At 39.6% G+C, this 22,265-nt stretch overlaps 1 protein-coding gene across 3 annotated transcripts; it reads right to left on the reverse strand.

The window, feature by feature from the left end:
- Nucleotides 1–10,319: 10,319 nt before the first annotated feature.
- On the reverse strand, nt 10,320–21,207 carry HEY2 (hes related family bHLH transcription factor with YRPW motif 2). Of its 3 annotated transcripts, none has more exons than XR_003005099.1 (6): nt 20,981–21,207; nt 18,985–19,063; nt 18,766–18,849; nt 16,394–16,475; nt 11,600–12,437; nt 10,320–11,508 (listed from the first exon to the last, which is right to left on the reverse strand). XR_003005099.1 is itself a non-coding variant. In XM_024759119.1 (5 exons), exons 1-5 carry the CDS (start codon nt 21,061–21,063, stop codon nt 11,752–11,754), a joined length of 1,014 nt encoding a protein of 337 aa, XP_024614887.1. In that variant the 5' UTR covers nt 21,064–21,207; the 3' UTR covers nt 10,320–11,751. The 3 variants fall into 3 exon arrangements, 1 of the variants encoding a protein (XP_024614887.1); XR_003005100.1 differs by having other exon boundaries at nt 11,597–12,437; XM_024759119.1 differs by having other exon boundaries at nt 10,320–12,437.
- Nucleotides 21,208–22,265: the final 1,058 nt, after the last annotated feature.

Genomic DNA, 22,265 nt, shown 5'->3' on the forward strand with positions numbered 1-22,265 from the left:
TTTTTATAATATATGTAACATAATATACGGTACTTTTAATAATTTCCTATTGTTTTGTGTAAGCTATGGTTTTGTAAATTCCTTGAAGTTTGAGTTCATAAAATGTACTTCTGTCTTACAAAGTGATAATCATATAATTGGTGCTCAAAATTGTTGTTGTTTTTTGGGATTATTAGTATGATTCCTGAAAGCAATAATGATAGTAAGCCAGGAGCTTCATGAGGACAGGGTCTACATCATATTCATCTTTGTATCCTCTAGACAATGACAGTACTTGGCACATAGTAGCAAATCAAATGACTCGAGTGGATAAATGAAAGAATGAGGCAAAAAATTGAAACTGGCACTTTTCAGAAGAAACATGGTCACCAATAAACCTTTGAAAAGAGGACTGACTTCTTGTGTAACCAAGAAATGCACATTAAAACAAGAGAGTCTGATTATACCCATAAATTAGCAAAAATGGAAAAATCTAACAATATCAAGTGCTGGTAAGGATATAGACTGAAACTTGTATACGCTAAAGGTGGGAGTGTAAATTGGTGTGATAAAATAACTTTGAAAAATAATTTGTTATTATCTAGTAAAGTTGGAGGTTCTCATGCCCAGCTATTCAATCCCCTGGGAGAAATCCTGCACGTAAGCTCCAGAAGACATATACAAGAATGTTCACAGTAGTACCATCATAATAGACCCAAACTGGAAGCAACCTAAATGTCCATCAAGAGTAGAAGAGCTGGGCTTCCCTGGTGGCAAAGTGGTTGAGAGTCCACCTGCTGATGCAGGGGAAACGGGTTCGTGGCCCGGTCCGGGAAGATCCCACATGCCGCAGCGCGGCTAGGCCCGTGAGCCATGGCCGCTGAGCCTGCGCGTCCGGAGCCTGTGCTGCCCAACAGGAGAGGCCACAACAGTGAGAGGCCCGTGTACCGCAAAAAAAGAATAGAAGAGCTAAATTATATTGTGGTATAGTCGTAAAATGAAATACCACAGAGTGGTGAAAACAAATGGATCACAGCTCCTCTTATCAACATGGTGAATCCCAGAAAAATACTACTTAATTTAAAAAGCAAATCAAATACAGAATGATCTCATTTCATATGCAGTTTTAAAATGCTAAATGAAAACTATTACTTATTGATATGTACATGGATGGTAAACTATAAATAAAGCAACACAGTGGGTGTGCCTGGTTAATAGAGATATGGAGAAAGGATTCAATGAAAAGCACACAGAGCTCTTTCAAAGTACTGGTAGTGCTAAGCTGGGTGGTGAGCACACAGGTGTTGTCTCCTTTGATTATTTATAACATGTATATCATTTTTCTCTACCAATTCAATATTTCATTAAAATAAAAAACAAAAAGGAATGAATGATAATGTTTGAATAAAGTCTTTGGGATAATGACATGCAAGCAATATTTAGATGAGCAAAAATTCCACTCCTCTCAATTGCTGTAGGTTTTTTTTTAAACATCTTTATTGGAGTATAATTGCTTTACAATAGTGTGTTAGTTTCTGCTTCATAACAAAGTGAATCAGCCATATGCATACATACGTCCCCATATCTCCTCCCTCTTGCGTCTCCCTCCCACCCTCCCTATCCCACCCCTCTAGGTGGTCACAATTTGGAGAAATGTCTATTTAGGTCTTCTGCCCATTTTTGGATTGGGTTGTTTGTGTTTTTTTTTTGATATAGAGCTGCATGAGCTGCTTGTATACTTTGGAGATTATCCTTTGTCAGTTGCTTCTTTTGCAAATATTTTCTCCCATTCTGAGGGTTGTCTTTTCGTCTTGTTTATGGTTTCCTTTGCTGTGCAAAAAGCTTTTAAGCTTGAGTCCCATTTGCTTATTTTTGTTTTTATTTCCATTTCTCTATGAGGTGGGTCAAAAAGGATCTGGTTGTGATTGATGTCATAGAGTGTTCTGCCTATGTTTTCCTCTAAGAGTTTTACAGTGTCTTGCTTTACATTTAAGTCTTTAATCCATTTGGAGTTTATTTTTGTGTATGGTGTTAGGGAGTGTTCTAATTTCACTCTTTTACATGTAGCTGTCCAGTTTTTCCAGCACCACTTATTGAAGAGGCTGTCTTTTCTCCACTGTATATTCTTGCCTCCTTTATCAATATTGCTGTAGTTTTTAATGGCGTTTTTTTCTGAAGTAGGAAAGTTCCAGGCAGGTTGAAAACGATAAATGTGAAAATAAACCACAAGGTGGCGTCCTAGTCTCATGTGTCTCATTCAGACACGCTTAATCCAAGTAACCCTTACTTACCTTGGAAATGTTGGATATAGTCAAAATCTAGAGTTTACTGTATTCATAAGGAGCAACAGAGGATTTTTTTTCTTTTAGCTTCTTTCTTCTCGTTTCATATGCTTGATTTTACTTGCATATGTACTGTGCTATCAGATTAAATTTGGGGGGAAGCAATTCAGATAAACTCGATACAACAAGTATGCAGGTCTAGCGTATGACATTTATTCATTCATTCCTCATTCAGTCAGTCATGCATTCATGTATTCAGTCACTTAACTAACATCCACACATATCTTTTGAACTTCTCTTCTGTACCAGACACAGGGCAAAGAGGCCCTGGAAACAATGATGAACGGAAACATTGTCACTATCATTTGCTTTCAGTGTAGCGGTGGAGACAGATTAATCATATAACCACAAGTTTAAGTTGCAACTGACAAATTCTGTGAAAGAGAAGTATGTGGCTTACAAGATTCCACAATATGCTTTTGAGCCAGTTGGCGATGTTAGAGGAGTGATCCATCTCTCAAGATGTGAAAAATCAGATGTGTTACCTAGGTCAGAAGGAGAGAAAAGAACATTGTGAGTAAACGGAACACGTGCAACGCCTTGTAGCCGGAGAGAGCAAGGAGAAAAAGGGCTGGAAAAACGGGGGATGGCTGGGTAGCAATTCAGAGGTAGCAGAGATAGGTGAGGAGAGGTCTAAGAAGTGGGCAGGGGACAGATCTTGCATGGTCTTGTGGCTTGAGGTTAAGGATTTTGTCTTCATTCTAAGAGTATTAGGGAGGCACAGAAAGGAGGGTGGGAGCAGCTCAAAGTCCCTGCCCAGTCACTGGTGAGTCAATAGCTTCATCAGGGTTTATGACAGATTCTGCCTTAAGTGCTAGACAGTGGCACGACTCTGTCCGCCTATGTGTGATTAGCTTTTTGATAGTGAAGGACATCATTTAGAAACAGTAATATAATTTCAATCTCGGCTGCATTTATTAGATTTAAGATTTTTCTTTTAAAGAAACATGACTTCATTGTATTTATTTTGGATCAAATGAAAAGCCATAGCTTTTTGAAGACAGAAAACATAAAGTGTGCTCTCTTAACAAATAAATAGATCTATTTAGCTCATCCACAACAAAATAAAAACCTTTGGCACCTAAAATATAAAAGGTATGAAAGAAAGTGTTTCGTTTATGGTCATACTGTCTCAGAAAGAACCATGTATTGGCAATTAGGAGACTTGGGTTAGGAGACGACTGTGGGGAAAGATCATCGAACTTCACTGAGCTTCTGCTTTTTTCACCTGCTAAGTGAAGCACTTGGTCTAGGTTATGTTCTTCCAACTCTGAAATTCTGTGAATCTCTAAATATATTCAAAAAGAAATATGTACATGCTATTAATTTAAAGAGAATGGGTATTGGGGGACTACCTGGGCATGTATTTGAGTAAAGTTGTGTGAATGGGACTGAATGAGACTTATTTAGGATCTTAAGACTTTTTTTTTTTTTTTAACTTTTTGGCCACACCACGTGGCACATGGGATCTTAGTTCCCCCACCAGGGGTCGAAACTGCACCCCCTACAGTGGAAGCATGGAGTCTTAACCACTGGACTGCCAGGGAAGTCCCTTAAGACATTTTAAATGAACTAAATTTGAATAAGCTACACTACCATTTGTTGATAGTATACCATGTGCAAGTCTTATGAACATTATCTCATTTAATTGTCCAAAAATCCTTGTGAGATAGATGTTGCTTTTTAAATCCTATTTTCCTAATGAGAAAAACAAAGCTTACACAGATACAGAAATTTGTCCAGAGGCACACAATTAATACATCTCAAGATGTATCCAGATCTGTCTGATTTCAGAACTTGTCCTTTTAGTCATTATACTATTTATTATACCCACTGAAGAGTTGAGATTTTAAAAATGACTTAAAAATATTGAGTAGAATAGAGAGACATTAACTAGAATTATAAATATGGATTTCAAGTTATTTATAAGTGATTTGAATAAGTACCAAAATTTTTAATAAGCTGCCACATCTTAAACAAAACTGCTTAATAGATGTGATTTAACTAAGTTAAACATGCAGTGTCCTAGATAGGGCTATGAAACGGCACTACCACTTAGCAAAACACCTCCTTGCTAATATGTCTTTACTGTATCAGTAAGGGATATGCCTACAGAATTAAACTAATCTGTACATTTAAAAAGAACAATTAAATAACTTTTACAATTCTCTCAGTTGTCATATCCTGAAAATAAACAGTGGTGAACTTTGTTTCTCCTTCTGTCTCAAGCTCCTGATACCCAAAGCAGGTAAGTTGCCTGCTGGACCTCGGTGTCTTGAGAAGCGACTAAAGGCACTTACATTGAGTTATTGCTCCTGTGTTGTTTTGTCTGTGGCTCCTGCTGTTGGGCACGCTTGGGGTTTGACAGTCACATCAAAGGGGTAGACTGTGTTGTGAGAGTAGTCAGCATGGGCCAGATAATTCATGGGTTTATTGCTGAGACCTGTTCCCATGATAGTCATGGTCAGGTGGTACTTGGTGTTTAAGTCTGTTCTCTTGGTGTAAAACATATGTCTTAAGCCTGCTGAATGACTCAGCAGTTGTTGACTCATGGATATTTTTGGGGGGGCTTTCTGAATTTTGAAAGGGGACACAATGGCCCATCAAGCCTCCTTATTGTAGCAGTAAAGGATGTTTGTCACCATAGGCAATGCTTGCCCCCTGAGCTTGACTGTGCCCTCATCTGATGTCACCAGGCTGTCTGTGAGTTTTGATGTTACAGCACTCAACCATTTGTACTATGCTATGCTTATCTTTCTGCTGTCAGAAATATGTCAAAATAACAAAATAAATTTAACAGGGGCTGCTTGTGAGACAAAGAAGTGACTGGCTTAGTTCCTGTTTAGGAAGTGGCTGGTGACTGTGACTGAGAAGTGTGTTATGATGACAATAAAATATGGCCTGTGTGCCTCTGTGTTTTGCCCTCCTGACTGTGAACACGTCTCCATCATCTTGCCAGGCCCCAAGGGAAGCCTATTTAAAGCAGCTGTGCTGGGACAGACTGGCTAGGATATGGGAAGAGGCCAGCCATTGCTGGCCCAGGAGAAAATTTACACAAACAAGAGCTACACGAAGCTCTGGTCGTGTTGTTTTGGTGGGAAAACAAAACAAAACAAAAAAAAACAAACAAAAAGCACAGTCTTTGGGTTCTCTGCAATTAAGGAAAAAGGCTAAAAAAAAAAAGCAATGGAAGGCCTAGGAAGCAGGCAGAGTTTTATAGTTTTATAGTATGATAAATAATATTCAGTTCAATAGCTTATAATCAGGAAAGAAGGGGTTAACTCAAGATGCTCAAGATGTTGTTTCAGGAGTTTATGAGCAATATAAAATTTATCACCCTACTTATACAAGTGAAACATTATGAATAATAGCCATTCTTTGCAAAGTAGTTTTTCTTCCACAGGAGAAAATTTGACTGTTGTCACAGCAATGAAAACATAAAACTATTACAACGCAAGCTTAATGCACGAAACTTTAGAGTTAACTTGCCACTTTCTACCCCTTAAAAAATAAGCTTATAAGGCATTCTATTACATGCATATTCCATTTCATATGCATAAATCTCTTCATTCCCACAGACTAACAGAATGACAGCAGAGGTCAAGGAAACAGAATATTCAGTTCTCAGGAGACTAAGAATTTAGAGGCATATAAAAATGTCTCTGGATATAAGATTTTTGCAAAATTATACACATATAAACTGTTAACTGCTATAGAAAGCATGCTTAACTGCAGGCCAAAGAGTTTAGGTTAGTTAAAAACCCCTTCCTGATAACAAGACTTGTTAAAGTGAATGGATTACTGAGCAGGTCTTCATAGGCCAAATGAAGAATGTTGTTTTATGACATGATGGACCTGGAATGTATAAACATTCAGAATAATCCAGCATTTTTCCCTCAAAGAAACTCTTATCTTTTATATCTAATGGAAGACAGGATTTTTTTTTCAAACTCAATTTACTCAGCTATCTAGTCTTAATATGTCACTATTTTGCCTCACTTTTGCCAACCACTTTGAGATTATAGAATATTTCTGGTAGATTTAACAGAGGATAACTTCACTGATTAAGATAAGTAATTTAAAACTTTATTAACTCTCAACTGCTTGACAGGTGAAAGTTAAAACTAGGGAACTGCCAAAATAATTTCCTTTTACGTTGCATTACAGAAGAAAGTGGAGTTTTTTTTATCCTTTCATATATTAAAAGGGAGAGATGGTGGAAATTTTTATGCTAATTTACTCGTATTTAGCTCAAAGTGATCTCAGGCAGGTTGAGATTCTTGGTTAGTCTGAATGAGTGAGTCCAAAAGTATTGCCAGAAGTCACAGCCTAGAGGTCAAAGGTATGGGCTTAAGAATCAGACAGGCCTGGGCTGAGTCACAGCTCAAACTGCTAGGTATAACCTTGGACAATCAACCTCTTATTCTCTAGTTCCTAATATGTAAAGGTAATAAGACTATCACTCTATAGGATAGTTAACCAGGCTTAAGTGAGGTAACAGATTGGAAGCACTTAGCAAGGAGCTTAGCACAGAGAACCAAGCAACTTTAACAGTTAGTATTACATCTTATAGCCGTTTTAAGACCTGTGACTTAAACAGTGTGTGTTGGTTCTGTCAGTTCTAAAAGAGGAGCTGATTCCCTAACCAGCCAACCCCATTCATGTCTGTTCTTCTAAAGTTAGAAGTGAGGGAGAAAGCGCCAACTGGGACCTAAGGAACCATTTCTCATCTGCCTCTGGCCCCTCAAACAAGTTTGTCTATGGAAGCCAAGGGACTTTTCTTCTTTTAAAGATGTCTCATCCAAGTTCAAAGACTTATCCTTCCTTCCAAAGAATATGAGCTATAGTCACAGTTTATGATGTCATATTTGCTGTAATGCTTTGTTATAGTTGCTGAAATGCTCACAGCCTCAGTTGCTTAGATCTTAAAAGAATTACAAGGGGAAGTCAAACTCCATTCTTCAGTAAAATGCAGAACTAGGAATAGTCCCACTGGGCAATAAAAACATGAAAAGCTTAAAAAATATATATCTATCTTTAGATCATTAAGCCATTTACAAAGTCAACCCAGATTCTTTGATTTGACTAAGACCCTATGCTGGTATTTTTAAAGTAAGCTAAATCACCCACATTTAATCTATGTACATTTCTAGCCATGGATTTTAAAAATCACATTCGAATATAATACTATAGTAGTGCCTCAAATCCGAGATATAATTTTGAAAAAAAGTTTTACACTTTGGAAATTGGGATGTGTAAAGTTATTTCGTGGTGGTACTTTTCTTTAAAATCTGACCTTAAACTAATAGTGTACCTTGTAATTGATGGAGTCTTAGACCTATGAAATTATGAAATTCTAAAATTATCTTGCTTTGTGATGATGTTACCTGAGGTGATGACTCTTACTTTGTGTTAACTTAATTACTGGCAAAGGCACAAGTTGAATATATAATAAGGAAGATAATTTAAAAGGCTTCGTATTTAGCTCAAAGTGATCTCAGGCAGGTTGATGATACATGTGGATCATACAACCATCACTCTAGTTAATATTTGATGATACATGTGGATCATACAACCATCACTCTAGTTAATATTTGAACTATTTTATGTTTGAACATTACTTTAAAAGTCCCTCAGGGACTTCCCTGGTGGTGCAGTGGTTAAGAATCCGCCTGCCAATGCAGGGGACATGGGTTCGAGCCCTGGTCCAGGAAGATCCCACATGCTGCAGAGCAACTAAATTTAAGACTGATGATACATGTGGATCATACAACCATCACTCTAGTTAATATTTGAACTATTTTATGTTTGAACATTACTTTAAAAGTCCCTCAGGGACTTCCCTGGTGGTGCAGTGGTTAAGAATCCGCCTGCCAATGCAGGGGACATGGGTTCGAGCCCTGGTCCAGGAAGATCCCACATGCTGCAGAGCAACTAAGCCCGTGCGCCACAACTACTAAGCCTGCACTCTAGAGCCCGTGAGCCACAACTACTGAGCCCACGTGCCACAACTACTGAAGCCCGCACGCCTACAGCCCGTGCTCCACACCAAGAGAAGCCACTACGATGAGAAGCCCGGGCACTGCATCGAAGAGTAACCCCCACTCACCACAACTAGAGAAAGCCTGCGTGCAGCAATGAAGACCCAACAGCCAAAATTAAAAATAAATTTATATAAAAAAATAAGTCCCTCAGATTTCTCCAAATATGATAGGAAATATCATATTTGTAATTGCCAAAGATCCCAAGGAGAGAAAAAGCTTCCCTGGCTAGTTCCTAGGAACCCGTTTCCTCATTTTCAGGGCACCTGCTTCTTTTGAGGGTCCCTATGAATAGCTAAGGTGGTAGTCATACCCATCAGTCAGGCTGTGGGATCCCATAACATTAGAAAGCTGATGTAGACAGCACAATGCTAGGCACACAGTAGTTATTCAATAAATACTTTCTGGCTCAATGATGTGAAATATAAAACTGGGTTCTAATTAGACATACATATAGCTTTCATCATTTGGGGAAAACCAAATTTCTAAAAAAGTCCTCCTTTTCCTTTTTTTTCGTTTTTTATCCCCCCCACCAAAACTCCTTTGAGTTAATTTTGGGACTAACTTTTACACAAACAAAACCCACCAAAAATCAAACCCTAAAAGTTCTTTTCCCTTGAACTATAAACAAAATTTTTCTTTTTTCTGTTTTGGTAGTGAACATGAAAATTACCACAACTAAAGGTGAAACACCACTTTCACAAAACATTGGGTCAGAGATGGAAAACTCAATGGTAAATTTAATAGAGTGAAATATGATGTTAAAAACTGAAGATATGAAACACTGATCAAGAACCAGTGAACTCTAAACAACTGAAATTACTGACAATGATTATCTTTAGGAACACTGACAACCCTTAGCAATTATGTAGCATGTTGGCTGGCAAATATTTTAATCAAATGATTTGAAAAATGATAACCCATATGTAACTGGGAAGAAAAAAATGTAAGAAAAATAAAGGAAGAGGATAAAAACAAGAAGGAAGAAGGGGATTTATCTTAAAATATTTAATCAAAAAAAAAAAAAAATCCCGATCACTAAAATAGTTTACATTCCAAAAAAAGAAATTATTTGAATGCTGACATTACAACAGGCACAGAATCAACTATTAGATCCTAAATCAAAATTATTTCTATGCCTGCTATCCACAAATCACGATTAAAAAGCAAACTCCAAATACCACTAAATCCATTTTCTTATTTGTTACTTAATTCTATCAGCACTGACAATAGTCACAGAGCTTACAGACAAGGGGAACAAAGGTGATCTGTTTTTGCTCATTTTTTCACCTACTTACAGAAAAAAATTAGATAAACTATATGCTTGATTTTTCAAAACTAAAATAAGAGGCTCCCACTCCTTACTTTAACCGTAATTGATAAGCATAATAGAAACATTTTTAAAAAAATTCTTCTCATATGTTTGGCCCAACAGCTTCAGAAACTCTGAAAGTCTATTTTAGGCTTCACTGAAGAAGGAGGGATACCTGCCTAATTTCTACAGCATCAAAAGAAATCTTGAGGTAGGTACAGAGAATTTATCATCAGGAGGCATATATATACACACACATACACACACCTATCATGCATGCATGTGATGTTTTAAAAATACTCTATAAATATTTCTGAGTTCCAAAATGTATGACACATTCTAGCTTATTACCCTTTGTTCGGTATACTGTTATTTGACCTTCTGGTTTTTGCACTTTTCCAAGAAGAATGGTTAAGAATAAAAGGCAGAGGAAACTGATCACTTCCTGCCTCCAAATGATGTCATACCTATGCTTAATTGGTTTACAAGCTCAAATACATGCTATTTTCAAGGCTGTGAATTATATCAAATGACTTTGAAAGAGAAAAAGAAAAGCCATGGCTTAATTTGTTAGTGAAACAAGGCCTTGCTTGAAATTCATGTCAACTTTCCATTCTGCAAAGCAACTCATCCACATAAAAATGGTCAAAAAAGGACTTCATTTAATTAGTGATATGTAGACTTTTGCATAGAAAAAGGTTACAAAGTAATACAAAAAAGACTAGGTACAGTAATTTTAAAACAAATATTTAAAAGTATAATTTTGCATAATGTTTAACATTCTCATAATGTTTATTGCTTTCTCCACACAGCAGAGAAATGAAGTGCATAATAATACATGCTGTGTCTTTGTCTCAAACATAAATTCTCACGTGCTCAATTTCAAAGTATTAAGAGATTATTTTGTCATTAAACAAAATAAAAACAACAAAACCGAAACACCATTATGTAGCACTAGTCTAGGCATGGACAAAAATAATTTATGTACATCCCATTGCATACATTCATCTTGATTTGGGATCAAATACAATCACAAGCTTGACAAAGGACATTTAAAAATCGTGGCTTTTCTCTTCCCGTTGTTCTCTCCCTGCCTCATCACTTCCAGAAATGCAACTTCTCCCCAAAAGGTGACAAGAATAGATTTTACATGTTATCGGGATGAAATGAAGAGGATAAATATGTAAAAATAGTCCAAATGAAACTGAATAAATTAAACTTTTACAAACTGGAGAGTTTTCAAGTTGGCATGAGTCAGATAGCCTCTGGTGGGCACACAGTAGGCAACTGCTTCTAGGTGCACTCTATAAATGCATGTTTTATATAAAGAAGCACCATATTTTGAGCCATAAAAAAAAAGTGCCTGGGGGTTTGCAGGCAGGGCAGAAATCCTTGTTAATCTGAGCACTGACGTAATAATTGCTTATACTAATACATTGTTAAATGTCACAACTTGGCAAGTTTGTACAAAAAAAGCAAACTAAGATAAAACTAGGTTTCTCAACTTGAAAATTACTTTCAGCAATCCTTTTGGCCAATAAAAACCTGTTGATTTCAACAGAGTGCTCTTTTCTGGTATTTGTACTAAAACGTCTGCAGCCTAATGCAAGACTTCTGTCCCTTCTCCTTTCTTAACCTAACCTCTACGCTCTTCTTTACTTGTGCAACATTGTCCGTTCAAAAGAAAACTTTACTAGCTCAGGCACTTATGAAACATGAATATTTTTTTTTCCATTTAGTTTCAAGAAAATTCAGTCAGGGCATTTTTCTTCCCCAATTCAGACATCGTGATGCACTGCTGGATGGTTCAGTCCGTATATTTTCCAGGAGACTTCTAAATGAAAACAAGTGTGACATTTTCAAAAGTTGCTGATGTCAGTTACCAAACTGCCTTAAACCGAAACAGAGAAAAAAGATAATACCACATTTCCACTTCTGAGGTTTGTGTCTCAAATAGCTTTATTGTTCCTTTGTGGATCCGCAGACATCTGTATGGCTACTTTCAGGGTGCAGAGGTTTTAAGCTGACTCTGAAATGAAGGACATTCAGTTACTACTGCAAGAAGTTCAGTGAAAACTTAAAAAGCTCCCACTTCTGTCCCCCAGGGTCGGTAAGGTTTACTGTTTGTTCCACTGCTTGTCTGCTGAGGGCTGGACGTGGCTGATACCGACAAGGGAGGGCTGATGGCTGTGGCAGCTGCCACTGCTGCAGCTGCGTTTGGGGGAAGCATGGGGAACGCCCCAGCGAAGGACAGAGGGAAGCTGTGCGCAGCTGCTGTGGCTGCTGCAGCGGCCGCGTGGACAGTGGCTGAGAGGGACAAGAGAGAAGTGGAGAGAGGTGGCACACAGGGGGCGACACTGCCTGTTGATGGCATCCGAAGGGCAGAGTCTGCGTGGGCAAACGTGGCCGTGAGGAGGGTGGAGCCGTGGGCAGGAGGCACTTCTGAAGTGGTGGAGAGGCGGCAAGGCGTGGGCTCCGAGGCGTGGAGTCCGCTGGGTTGGAGCAGGGCTGCCGGAAGGTGGTGGAAGGCCGCCGCCCAGTGGTGAGGATGCAGGGGGTGATGGTGGTGGGCCAGCGAGGAGGTCATTGCCGCCGCCTCTCGCTGTGAGGCACACGTGCTGAGATGAGAGACCAGGCGCACCCGCAGTGGATCGGAGGAGTCCAGGCCTTCCACAGAGCTCAGGTACCTTGCCACTTCGGTTAAGCACTCTCGGAATCCAATGCTCATGAAGTCCATGGCAAGAGCATGGGCGTCAAAGTAGCCTGAAAGGAGGTTTGAGCAAAGTGGGGGCCAGGAGAGACAGTGAGAGAAAGGACGATACAATTATGAAGAGTAGCCACCACCTACGTTCCACCCTGTCCTTCAGAGATTTAAGAAGAACGACGATCCTTTCTGAGAACGTTGCCAGCTATTTATGGTTGTAATTTTTGCAGAAGTTAAGAAAGTGCACTTTGCAATTCACATGTGTGACAACTCTGGCAATGCTATGTACTGCAGTTGTTCCTGCCACCAAATAGCACAGTGGGGAAAAGAATTAAGAACATCTGTGTTTCAAACACTTCCAGAAAAAAAAAATGGTGTCTCTTCTTTTGTATTGTGGGATAGTGAAATTTTCTAGTAAACTTTTCCACGGTATAACAGAGTACCAGTCTCTCTGTCTCTGTCACATGAATTGGAGATTAAAGGGTTTATCTGAAACATCCTCACTCTCTTGGCATTTATAACTGAGATGTGAAATGCATATGAGCAGTTTGAGGACTTTTTAGAAATGTGCCAGAACTGCTCAATAAATTCATAAATGCTTCTTGACTCAGTGTTTTTTATCAACAAAATGAAAACACCGTTACTTTGTATGGAAAAAAGTTAAAGAAGCAAAATGATTTTTAAAAATTTGGTTACTAATTTGAAGATCTTATTTTTCTATCAGGTAATATAACATTACTATAACTCCTAGTTTTCCTGAAGTCCAAATATATATTTCTTTCATTGGTTAGCTTACTTTATTCTGGCATCCGTCCAAGAAAAAAATGTATATTAATTGTGTCAGTGTGCATGCAAATACCTTTACGCCTAAGGTTACTACCATTAAAATGGCTAGAGCTGGTCACATTCATGAGAATCCCTTTTTATCCAAAGAATACATTAGAATAGAAAATAGTAACATCTGATTAGTATCAGTGCCAATTTAGGGTACTGATAATAATCAGACATTTGGGGAAATGTCACCACTTTGAATAAGTGACCTCTAATATGTATAAACGTATCCTTTTTAGACTTTTTTTCTCATTTGCAACCTTTTTTTTAAACAATTTTCAAATTAAAATTTAGTCTACTCACTTCGGGGATGTGTATATACATAAATGAGAAATATCACATTCAAACAAGGTTATTTTCATCTAAGGCATTTACTACATTCCCTTTTTTATGTTTTTGTAGATCAAAGTATTACCTGTTTTGTTTATCATCTATTAACAATTAGATTAGCACTTTGGAAAATAGTAGTCACAATATTCAAAGTCCAAGAGCTAGAATTTCAACAGAAATTTGGAAGTCCCAAAAAGAAATTTGAGGAAAAAATATACACCACTAAGACAGTAACAACAACAGCACAAAGCTGACATAAGAGAACATCATGAAATGTGGAAGACAGCAACAAAAAGAGTCATCATCCCAGGACTTCAGCATGGTTAGCAATAAAGCCCCTGGCATTAGGAGGTAAAGTTCTTCCTGAAGAAGACGCCTCCAAAGAAAGACTTCACATAAGAGTCCTCAGGGTTCTCTGCAAGGCTTTGCAGACTTCTGACTTCATGAGAGAAGGGAGATAATCATCAGAGCAGACAGGAGTCCAGAAACCCAGAGGGATCTAGAAATTTAGGTTACTCTACTAAATCCTCTCTAGAAACTCCTGCAATACCAAGACAGATTAAAGAATGGACCAACAGAATTGTACCCCAGGAGCTTCCAAGTATCTTCATGAGTCGGCATAAAGTAATTGAAATTTGTGATTTGCCAGCTGTATGGGGTTGTATATGGGTGAGTTCTCTGTTGCATCTTAAGGAATATAAATTATGTAATTCCTTTACTGTTGCTGAATGCAGAGGGAAATGACGATGAGCAACTGGTTCCTGCGACCGCATCTTGGGCCAATAATCATAGCACAGGGGTCCACACCACTTCCATCACTGCTCTCTGGGCTTTAAGTGAATAAGCTCACGACAACCTTGTGAAGTGAACACTAGCACTGTCCTCATTCTACAAATGAAGAAAAGGTCAGTCCTTTATCTAGGGTCACAGACCAAAAAAAAGAAAAACAAGCCAGGATTTGAAACCAGGCAACCCAAATGCAGTGTCTGTCCTTCACCAGTACATTTTGAGGCCCCCATAGCAGCTGTGAGTCTTTAACAATTCGAGCCCACACTGCCAGCCCCACTTCTTCAAGGCCCACACGTTCTCCTGTGAGGTGACCTCTCTAATGAGCTGGCAGTCAGGAGACTTGTATGGAGCTTGCTCGGAAATGTCTGTTCGCAAACTATTTTGGGATGAATTTTAGGACTGTTCAGGTAGCCAAGAATAGCAACCACGATGGAACTTAGTGTTTATAATAAGGCGTAAGAACAATATTACTCTTTAGAAGTATAGCTCATGCCAAATATTTGAAACGCTGATAAAAATTCTTAGCCTTGTGGCTAACAATGCCAAGGGAAGTAAAGCAATCAAACAACTTTCCCTGCACGATCACTAACCTGATCAGTCCCCTAACATCCTGAGGGAGCAGGTGTAGAGACAGAATCCTGGGGCGGTGGGGGGCCTTGAGGGTTCAGAGTGTTAGTACAGGCCTCCTTGTGCAGCCCAGCACCTCTGTCTCGGCTTAAAGGTGGGTCAGTGGCCAAGCTGGGCTGGATCACAGGCTTCTAGAATTTCATCCAGTTCTCTTCCCTATTACGTAAGAATATTTGCAGCCTATGCTGAGGGTTACATTTTAAAGAGTAGAAATCACAATTCCATACCCATTCAGGATGGTTATTCAGGCAGGACGGACGGTTCCTTGAGAAGGTACAACAGAGGGTAAGTCACATCGTGTGTGAGGGCGTCCCTTTACAATGATCACCGCCCCCCCACCTGACACAGGTAAAAGATGGTGAAGGTCAGGGCTGATGCTCCACACATCCTCAGCTGGAGTTAAACACTGAAATACTTCTGTACCAATTGATAAACGGCTATTTCCCTCCAATGCCCTGCCCCTGTCCTGATCTAGGGCAAACTCTGATACTACATAATAAAAGGTTAATGCTGAGCAGAGATAAGCGTTCAGGGTGTAGCTGCAGCACTTAGCCCCTGTGGTACCCTCTCCTTACCCAGTTATCAAATATATGGAACAGCACCCTTGGCTAAGATGAATACCAAAGGCCTGTTTGAAGGGTGAAAAAGATACAAAAGGGCAAAATCAAGTCTGAGTGATGTGTGAGAAGTGGGATAATGAAACCTGAATGAATACTACATCGTTTAGGATCTCAAGTCCATTCATAGCATGAACTGAGGGTCAGGAACTGGACTATTCTTCCCTAAATCACTATCCAGTACAGAAGACATCTCTCCACAGCACTGGGCCCAGGGCACCTGCTCCTGTTTGCTCTTCACAGGAATGACTGCTCCATCAGTGGTTTCTAGGACAGAGATTCACTACCTGCATTTCAAATGCTCTGTGTGGTCTAAATCCAAGATCAACCAAACTCTGAGAACAACAATGAAAATTCACTTCCTTTGGAATAGCTGCATTATAGTGAGTCCTATCCCTGATTTAACAGGGGACTGGGGAGAGGGAAAGAAGAGAAAAAGATTGTGTCTAACCTCCTGTTTATGTTTGGATGTTTGTGTGTTTGTTTTGTCTTTCTGTACAAATTCCAGCATGCACTTCTGAAAGTCCCAAACAAACCTCTGACCAGGCTGCTGTGAATGAGGCTTTACTCCCACAGTATTATAAAAGCAAACACAAGCCCAGGGTCAAGTGCTTCTTTTGTTCCAGAAGTTCTTTCCCACGAGTTCAATCCTGCCATTAGCATTGATTTCCACGGCTTTAATCTGGGACCTCCTATCGCAGCTCGTTAAAGAACTGTTCAACTATGACTTCCTTACAATCTTAGGGAGAAAAAATGAAAAGAGAAAGGTAGAAGGGGCGGTGGGGCGGGGGGTGGGGTGGGGGATGAAGTCACCTACTTACCTTTACCCCCAGTTGCCTGGAGCATCTTTAAATGATCGACTGTCATTTGCAGTATTTCAGCTTTTTCTAACTTTGCAGATCCCTGGATAAACAAATAATAAAATCTTATAAGTCCTATGGAAATGAATTTGGAACAACTTACCCTGAATTTTTCATTTTCCCTCTCACTAGAAAATTCTAAGTTTAACTTTTTCACAGAAAAATATGAATTCTTCCTGAACTTTACATGAAAACACTAATTGCATCACACCTAATGACAGATCTTTGCCATTTTAACTTTTAAAGACTAAAAGGCATAATAATTTTTAAACACAAAAATAATTACACTAAGATAACTCTACTCAAACTACTACAACTGCAAAAATCTCAAACTGCAACAAACTGGTTAATAATATATTTTATCAGGGGATATACAATAGTCTTATATAATGCTGAAGTCTAGATCAGTTGAATCCAACTCTGGAGGAAAAGCAGATAGGATCTCAGCAAATTATTGTTAAAAAGCATATTTTTCAAAAATAGAAAATTCTAGTATGCCTTTAAGGTAATTCATACGACACCACTGTAAGTATAGAACCAAAAGTGCGAAGGGAAGACTTTCAAGGTTTTTTTTTTTCCCAATAATTACCAGCAGGTGTCACTGTAAATTCCAAGATCATAAACAAGGAAGCATAATCTAACTTTAATCTAATAAGCGTCAGAAATGCTTAAGGATATTTGAATCCTTTAAAATAGTTCTTAATAAAATTGTCATTATATTTTTATGCCCCTCCCCCACTTTAAAACAAGGCAACCTCTGGAAACCAACTGAAATACAAATGTGCCACTTCAAACTGTCTCAGAGGGCTGTGGGTGGCTTCTAATTTCTTGGAAGAGCTAAATAATTAAATCAGTATGTTTTCTTGAAAAGGAAACTGCAGTTTATTTCAGGTTCCTATGCTTTACTTGTTTTGTGAAAATTGTCAGCACCCAGTACATGGTGAGAGTGCCAGAGTGACTTAAACTGCTTGAAAGAACACTCTTCTAATTATATTGTGACAGGGCCAGCTCTCTAGGGTTGGTCGCCAAGCTCAGCAAATGGGAAAGCCTGTGTTTATGGTAACTAACTGCCAAACTACTGAGGTTTGCTTTTAAGGTTTAAGTTGACATTTAAGAAAAAAAATCTAACGAACTCCAACCCCCAAAACCCCCCGCCAAAAAAATCACCAAACTGTTTCTCATAATTGTAGACATTTCAGCACTGAAAGTAAAAACGTCACTGATTACTGATATTTTCATTTTTAACGTATTGTCATGGGAAAAGCTAATAATCAAAACTACAATTTACCCATTACATTTAGCTCATTAAAGACAGTTTCAGCATATACAGTGGTGCCTTTTTCTCTTAAAAATGTATAGTCAACAGCATTTGACAACTTGTACTTCTATCAATGTTCAGTTTTTCCATGAATATGTACAGCAGTTTCAGTGAAAGTGACTAATAACAAAACTGCAGTTTCTGGATAATTTCCAAGGGCTTTGTAGGGCTTGCTTTATAATGTTTGTGGTTCATGAAGTAAACAACAAAATGGAATAAACAAACAACAGCTGTCTTATACCCTATTTGAATTTAATTGAAAGTTATTTTCAACAAAGGTATGATGCCATACTCTTTGAAAGATGCTCTTTGAAATCTATCAGCCATGGCGGCAGAAGGAAAAACACAACTCTTCAAAAATGAAATTCGGCTTCCTACTTTACTAAGTGTGCAAATCTTTTTTCCTTCTTTTTTTCTTTTGGTAAAGGAATACTTTAATTCTGAAAAGGGGAATTTATGGCTAGTTTGATTTTTTACCAACTTCCACAAAGATGCCTCGAAACAAACATCATTCTATTAAGCCAGGGATTTAAAAATGAAACCAAGTGGTTTGGTAAATAAATTTTGTTAGTATTATTATTTAGGAAATAGAGCTAGAGGTGTTACTTCCTCGGCTTTGATTATTTTTTAAAATAAAAAGCTTACTTTTTAAAGAATAGTTTGAGACAAAAATGAAATTTCACATAGATATCTTTTCTGAAGAAGAATACTACATACAGCTCAGTTTTAAACAAAACCACTACTGGTATTCACAGAAAGAACAGAGAGAGCGTGAACATGTTACCCTTAAGGGAAAATAAGCTAGAGAATGGAAATGTTTTTCAACTTCATGATGGATTATGTTTTTAATAGTTTTGCCACAACAAAGCATTTTATTGAAATAGCTGCTCTGTGCCAGATCACGGCACATACACCATTATTTTAATGAGCTTTAAGAAGAACCCACGTTGCCAGATGAGAGAATCAGCTTTTTTGAGCTCACTGGTGGGGTGGTCAGGATGGGGGGGCAGCTTACTTGTTTTTCAAAAGCGGTTGGCACCAGTCGTCTCAGCTCAGATAAACTGTTATTTATCCGATCTCGACGCCTTTTCTCTATTATCTATCCCCAAAAAGCAAAACAACAACAAAAGTTCATGAATACACAAATGATAAAATTACTCGTAATGGAAAAATACAACTGCTACACATTAGGCTGGATTACATGAAATAAAAAGACAAAAAAAAAATCACATACCCCTCTCCTTTTCTTTCTTGCCATAATCTGAGATGTCGTTGTTGGAGAATTCGATCTAATCACAGAGCTAGTACTTTGTCTATGAAATAAGAAGAGTTTGTCAGGTGCTGCATTAACATAACAATTGTTTTCTTCTGGGTGCTTGATGGCACCCATTAAATATTCAGAGTGATAGCACAGTTCAGATCAGCATTATTTTATTCTTAATTCTTGCTCTTTACAGACTTTGCTTTCAGCCCTTATATCTCTTTTCAGATAGGAATCATGCCTTTTTTTCTTTTAATTTTAATGACTAATCCAGATGTCAAATCCACTGGCAAAAACGTCCCTAAACTTTTACTGAGCCTCCCAATGAAATAATTATGGGCAGTCAGGGTGAGAAGTTAGATATTAGTACTTCCTAGTTCCACTCATAAATGTTTCTTAAAAGTCAATTAATCTCTAATAGCATCCCTCCTCCTCCCTCTGGTAAGACCCACTGAACAAAGCAAAGCTATTTTAAAATAATTACTATCAAACAGATATACAGCCATCACATGTCAAACTGTTGTCCCTAGATGCAATCTTTAAAATAAACAGAAGTTAGCTTACTATTTCAAAACTCCAAGTAGTCATACAAGAAAAAAATGACAAATTCAATGTTTTCTATATTAATCTTCCAAAAGAATGACCCAAAATTAAATATGCCACTAATAGAAAAATTAAAATTAGATCAACTACTAGGTAAATGTTTTACTTTGAAAATAAAACTCTAGGTGAGTATCTCTCAGCCTTCAATCTAAGCTTAAACCCCTCAGAGTTGTAATCCATCTTGAGTTTGCTAATGAAAAAATATTTTATATCAAAAGTTCAGTCAAATCACTATATTGTCACATAATTTTTATGATCCTTTCTAGTTTGTATCTGTTTCTCTTCATAATTCATAGATACTCTGCTTCCTCATGTTCTCAAATTCTCCAGGTTCCTGTTATTTGTTCTCTTTCATTATAGAAATATTGCACACACCAGGTTCTTATTACCTCACCTTCTCACTTCTGGATCTTATTTCTGAATTAACTGTTCCCCTCATTCCCATCCCCTTCTCAACTGGTTTCACCTTTCACATGACATCTTTGTTTTTCGGATCTCATTTTTTAAGATGACACAACACTTTAATAATTAGAAGATACTTTGCAAACAACGTTTCAAGCGAATATCTTTGCTTTTAATGATTCCAGTCTAAGGTTTGTACATATTAGAATAATAATATTGAAAGAAAAGCAGTTTTCCAAACGTAGAATTTTACTCTTTAAGTGACAGCTGCAGATAAATAATTAAGGTGCTTCTGGGGATGCCAATTAGAAGCAATTATCATTTGACCCGCCTTGGCACTAAAACGCCTCCATAACCTCCCTCTGTCACTGGAAAGTGGAGGTCTGGCTTCCGTGATCACGATCTCGATCTTCTCCAGACTCAGGAACAAGCAAAGAGATGATGCCTGAAACGATCCTTCATCTGTCACTCACACTCCCGTCAGGCAAGTCACATACGATCAACTTGGAAATCTCAGCCTACTTAGCCTTGACCTCGCTAATTGCTTTCATGGCTCCAAAAAGCAAGTCATCTTTTAGTCTCTTTAAAAATAAAAAAAAATCATTTTTTTCTCTCTTCGCCTGGCCCATTTTGAAAGTGCTCCCAAATGCAGTTTCGGTGGCGGAGGCGTCGCCCGTCTCCCGGGCGTGCCACTCCGCACGCCCAACGCTGACAGCCGGGGACCCTCCTTCTCCAACCTCTGCACACTTTCAGCCGCCCCACCCCTAGGGTGCAAACCCACATGCCTCGCCCCACCCGAACACGCGCTCCGTAAGCGCCCACCCCTGAAAGTTTTTCGGGCAAAACTTTCCCCGCTCGGTTAGAACGCGGCGGAGAGGAACCTCGGGATTTCCAAGTAGCCGCTCGTACACAAAGCTCCCCGATGCCTCGGGCTCCGGACAGCTCCCGCCGAGCCCGCGCTCACCCCGAGTAATTGTTCTCGCTCCCCACGTCGATGGTCTCGTCCATGTCGCTCTCAGAGGTCGTCTCCTCGCAAGGGCGCTTCATCACGGCGAACACCGCGCGGGGTGCAGCCGGGCCGGAGCCTCGGACACCAAGCCGGACGCAGCGCCCTCCCTGCCTGCCTCCTCCCTCCCGCCCTCCCTGGGCCCGGGCAGGCGCTGCTCGGCCGGCGGCGCAGTCGGCTCCTCGCGGCTCACCAGCAGTCTGCCGGTGAAGTTTCAGCCCTGTGTTTAAAGAATAACCCCAAGCGCGTGGCTGAGTGTGAGCGAGCGTGTGTGACGTCGGGAGGCGCCGTGGCTTAACCGAACCGCCCCACTCGTCTGTCCCTTGTCTGGACCAAAACTGCTGACTGACTGACCCTGGCGGTCACATCTGCCCTCTGGGGTTTTCGAAAACCCTAAATCAAAGTTGCTTTTCTCTTTGGCAACTCCCAAGGCTACTTCCGCGGCCTCTGGGCTGCGAACAGATAAGGACGCAAGTTTCCCCGACCAGGTACTTGACAGCTGGCGGTCGGAGGGTCTGAGAGACCGGCCACCAAACGATTTTCTAATTGCACCTAATCAGTTCTTTCCATTTGGCCACTGAGGCTGTGGATAATAGATCCCGTTGAGTAGACCGTGGGCTGGAGTTGTGTCTACTCTGGTGGCAGGAAGGACTAGAGCAATGATGCGGGTATTTCAGGACACAATTTTAGTAGTTTTTCAAGTTCGAGTTTTTCGGGCTTGGATTATCCAGATAATTGCAATTCACACTCCCTGGTTTGGGTAATCGCAGCGGTAGAGTTAAGTAGAATCCCGGACGTGAAAAAAAATCGCGCTTGGAAATTAATTTGTTTTCTAAAAGACGAATGCGTGTCCAGTCTTTAGTGCATTGGACAGCGTGGGTTGTATAAAACTCTAGATGTGCTTGTAAAACATGTTTTCAAGCTGCTCTTTACATCCATGCTCTGAGGTAGTTGTTTGAACCCGCTACTCAGTTGTGTCTATGCGAGGGCAGCGGGAGGCGGTGGGCCCGCCGGGGCGCCGCGGTACCGGGAGGCGGGCGCCGGGTTGGTCGGGGTTGAGCTCGAGACTCCACTCGTTGCGCCGGCACAGCTCGGTGCTTAGGGCAGAAAAGCCTCTGAGACAGAGGCGTCAATCAGTCGCCACAGCCGTACGCCACGACGGAGTCTTATTTTTCTGGGGATCTGCTTAGGGCGTACCCCTCTGACACTCCATTCTCTCCTCACACAAGACCGGCGCGGGGCG

Source organism: Neophocaena asiaeorientalis, unplaced genomic scaffold (assembly GCF_003031525.2).
Source record: "Neophocaena asiaeorientalis asiaeorientalis breed wild unplaced genomic scaffold, Neophocaena_asiaeorientalis_V1.1 scaffold5, whole genome shotgun sequence".
In the NCBI taxonomy this organism is placed as follows: domain Eukaryota; kingdom Metazoa; phylum Chordata; class Mammalia; order Artiodactyla; family Phocoenidae; genus Neophocaena; species Neophocaena asiaeorientalis.

Bases quoted from the DNA above. Each gene is read 5' to 3' on its own strand.
- HEY2 (XM_024759119.1), bottom strand. From the start codon at position 21,063: ATGAAGCGCCCTTGCGAGGAGACGACCTCTGAGAGCGACATGGACGAG. The intron at 18,850-18,984 runs GTATGTGATTTT...TTTTGGGGATAG, and splicing joins CAAGAAAGAAAAGGAGAGGG to ATAATAGAGAAAAGGCGTCG. The intron at 16,476-18,765 runs GTAAGCTGCCCC...TTGTTTATCCAG, and splicing joins CAACCGCTTTTGAAAAACAA to GGATCTGCAAAGTTAGAAAA.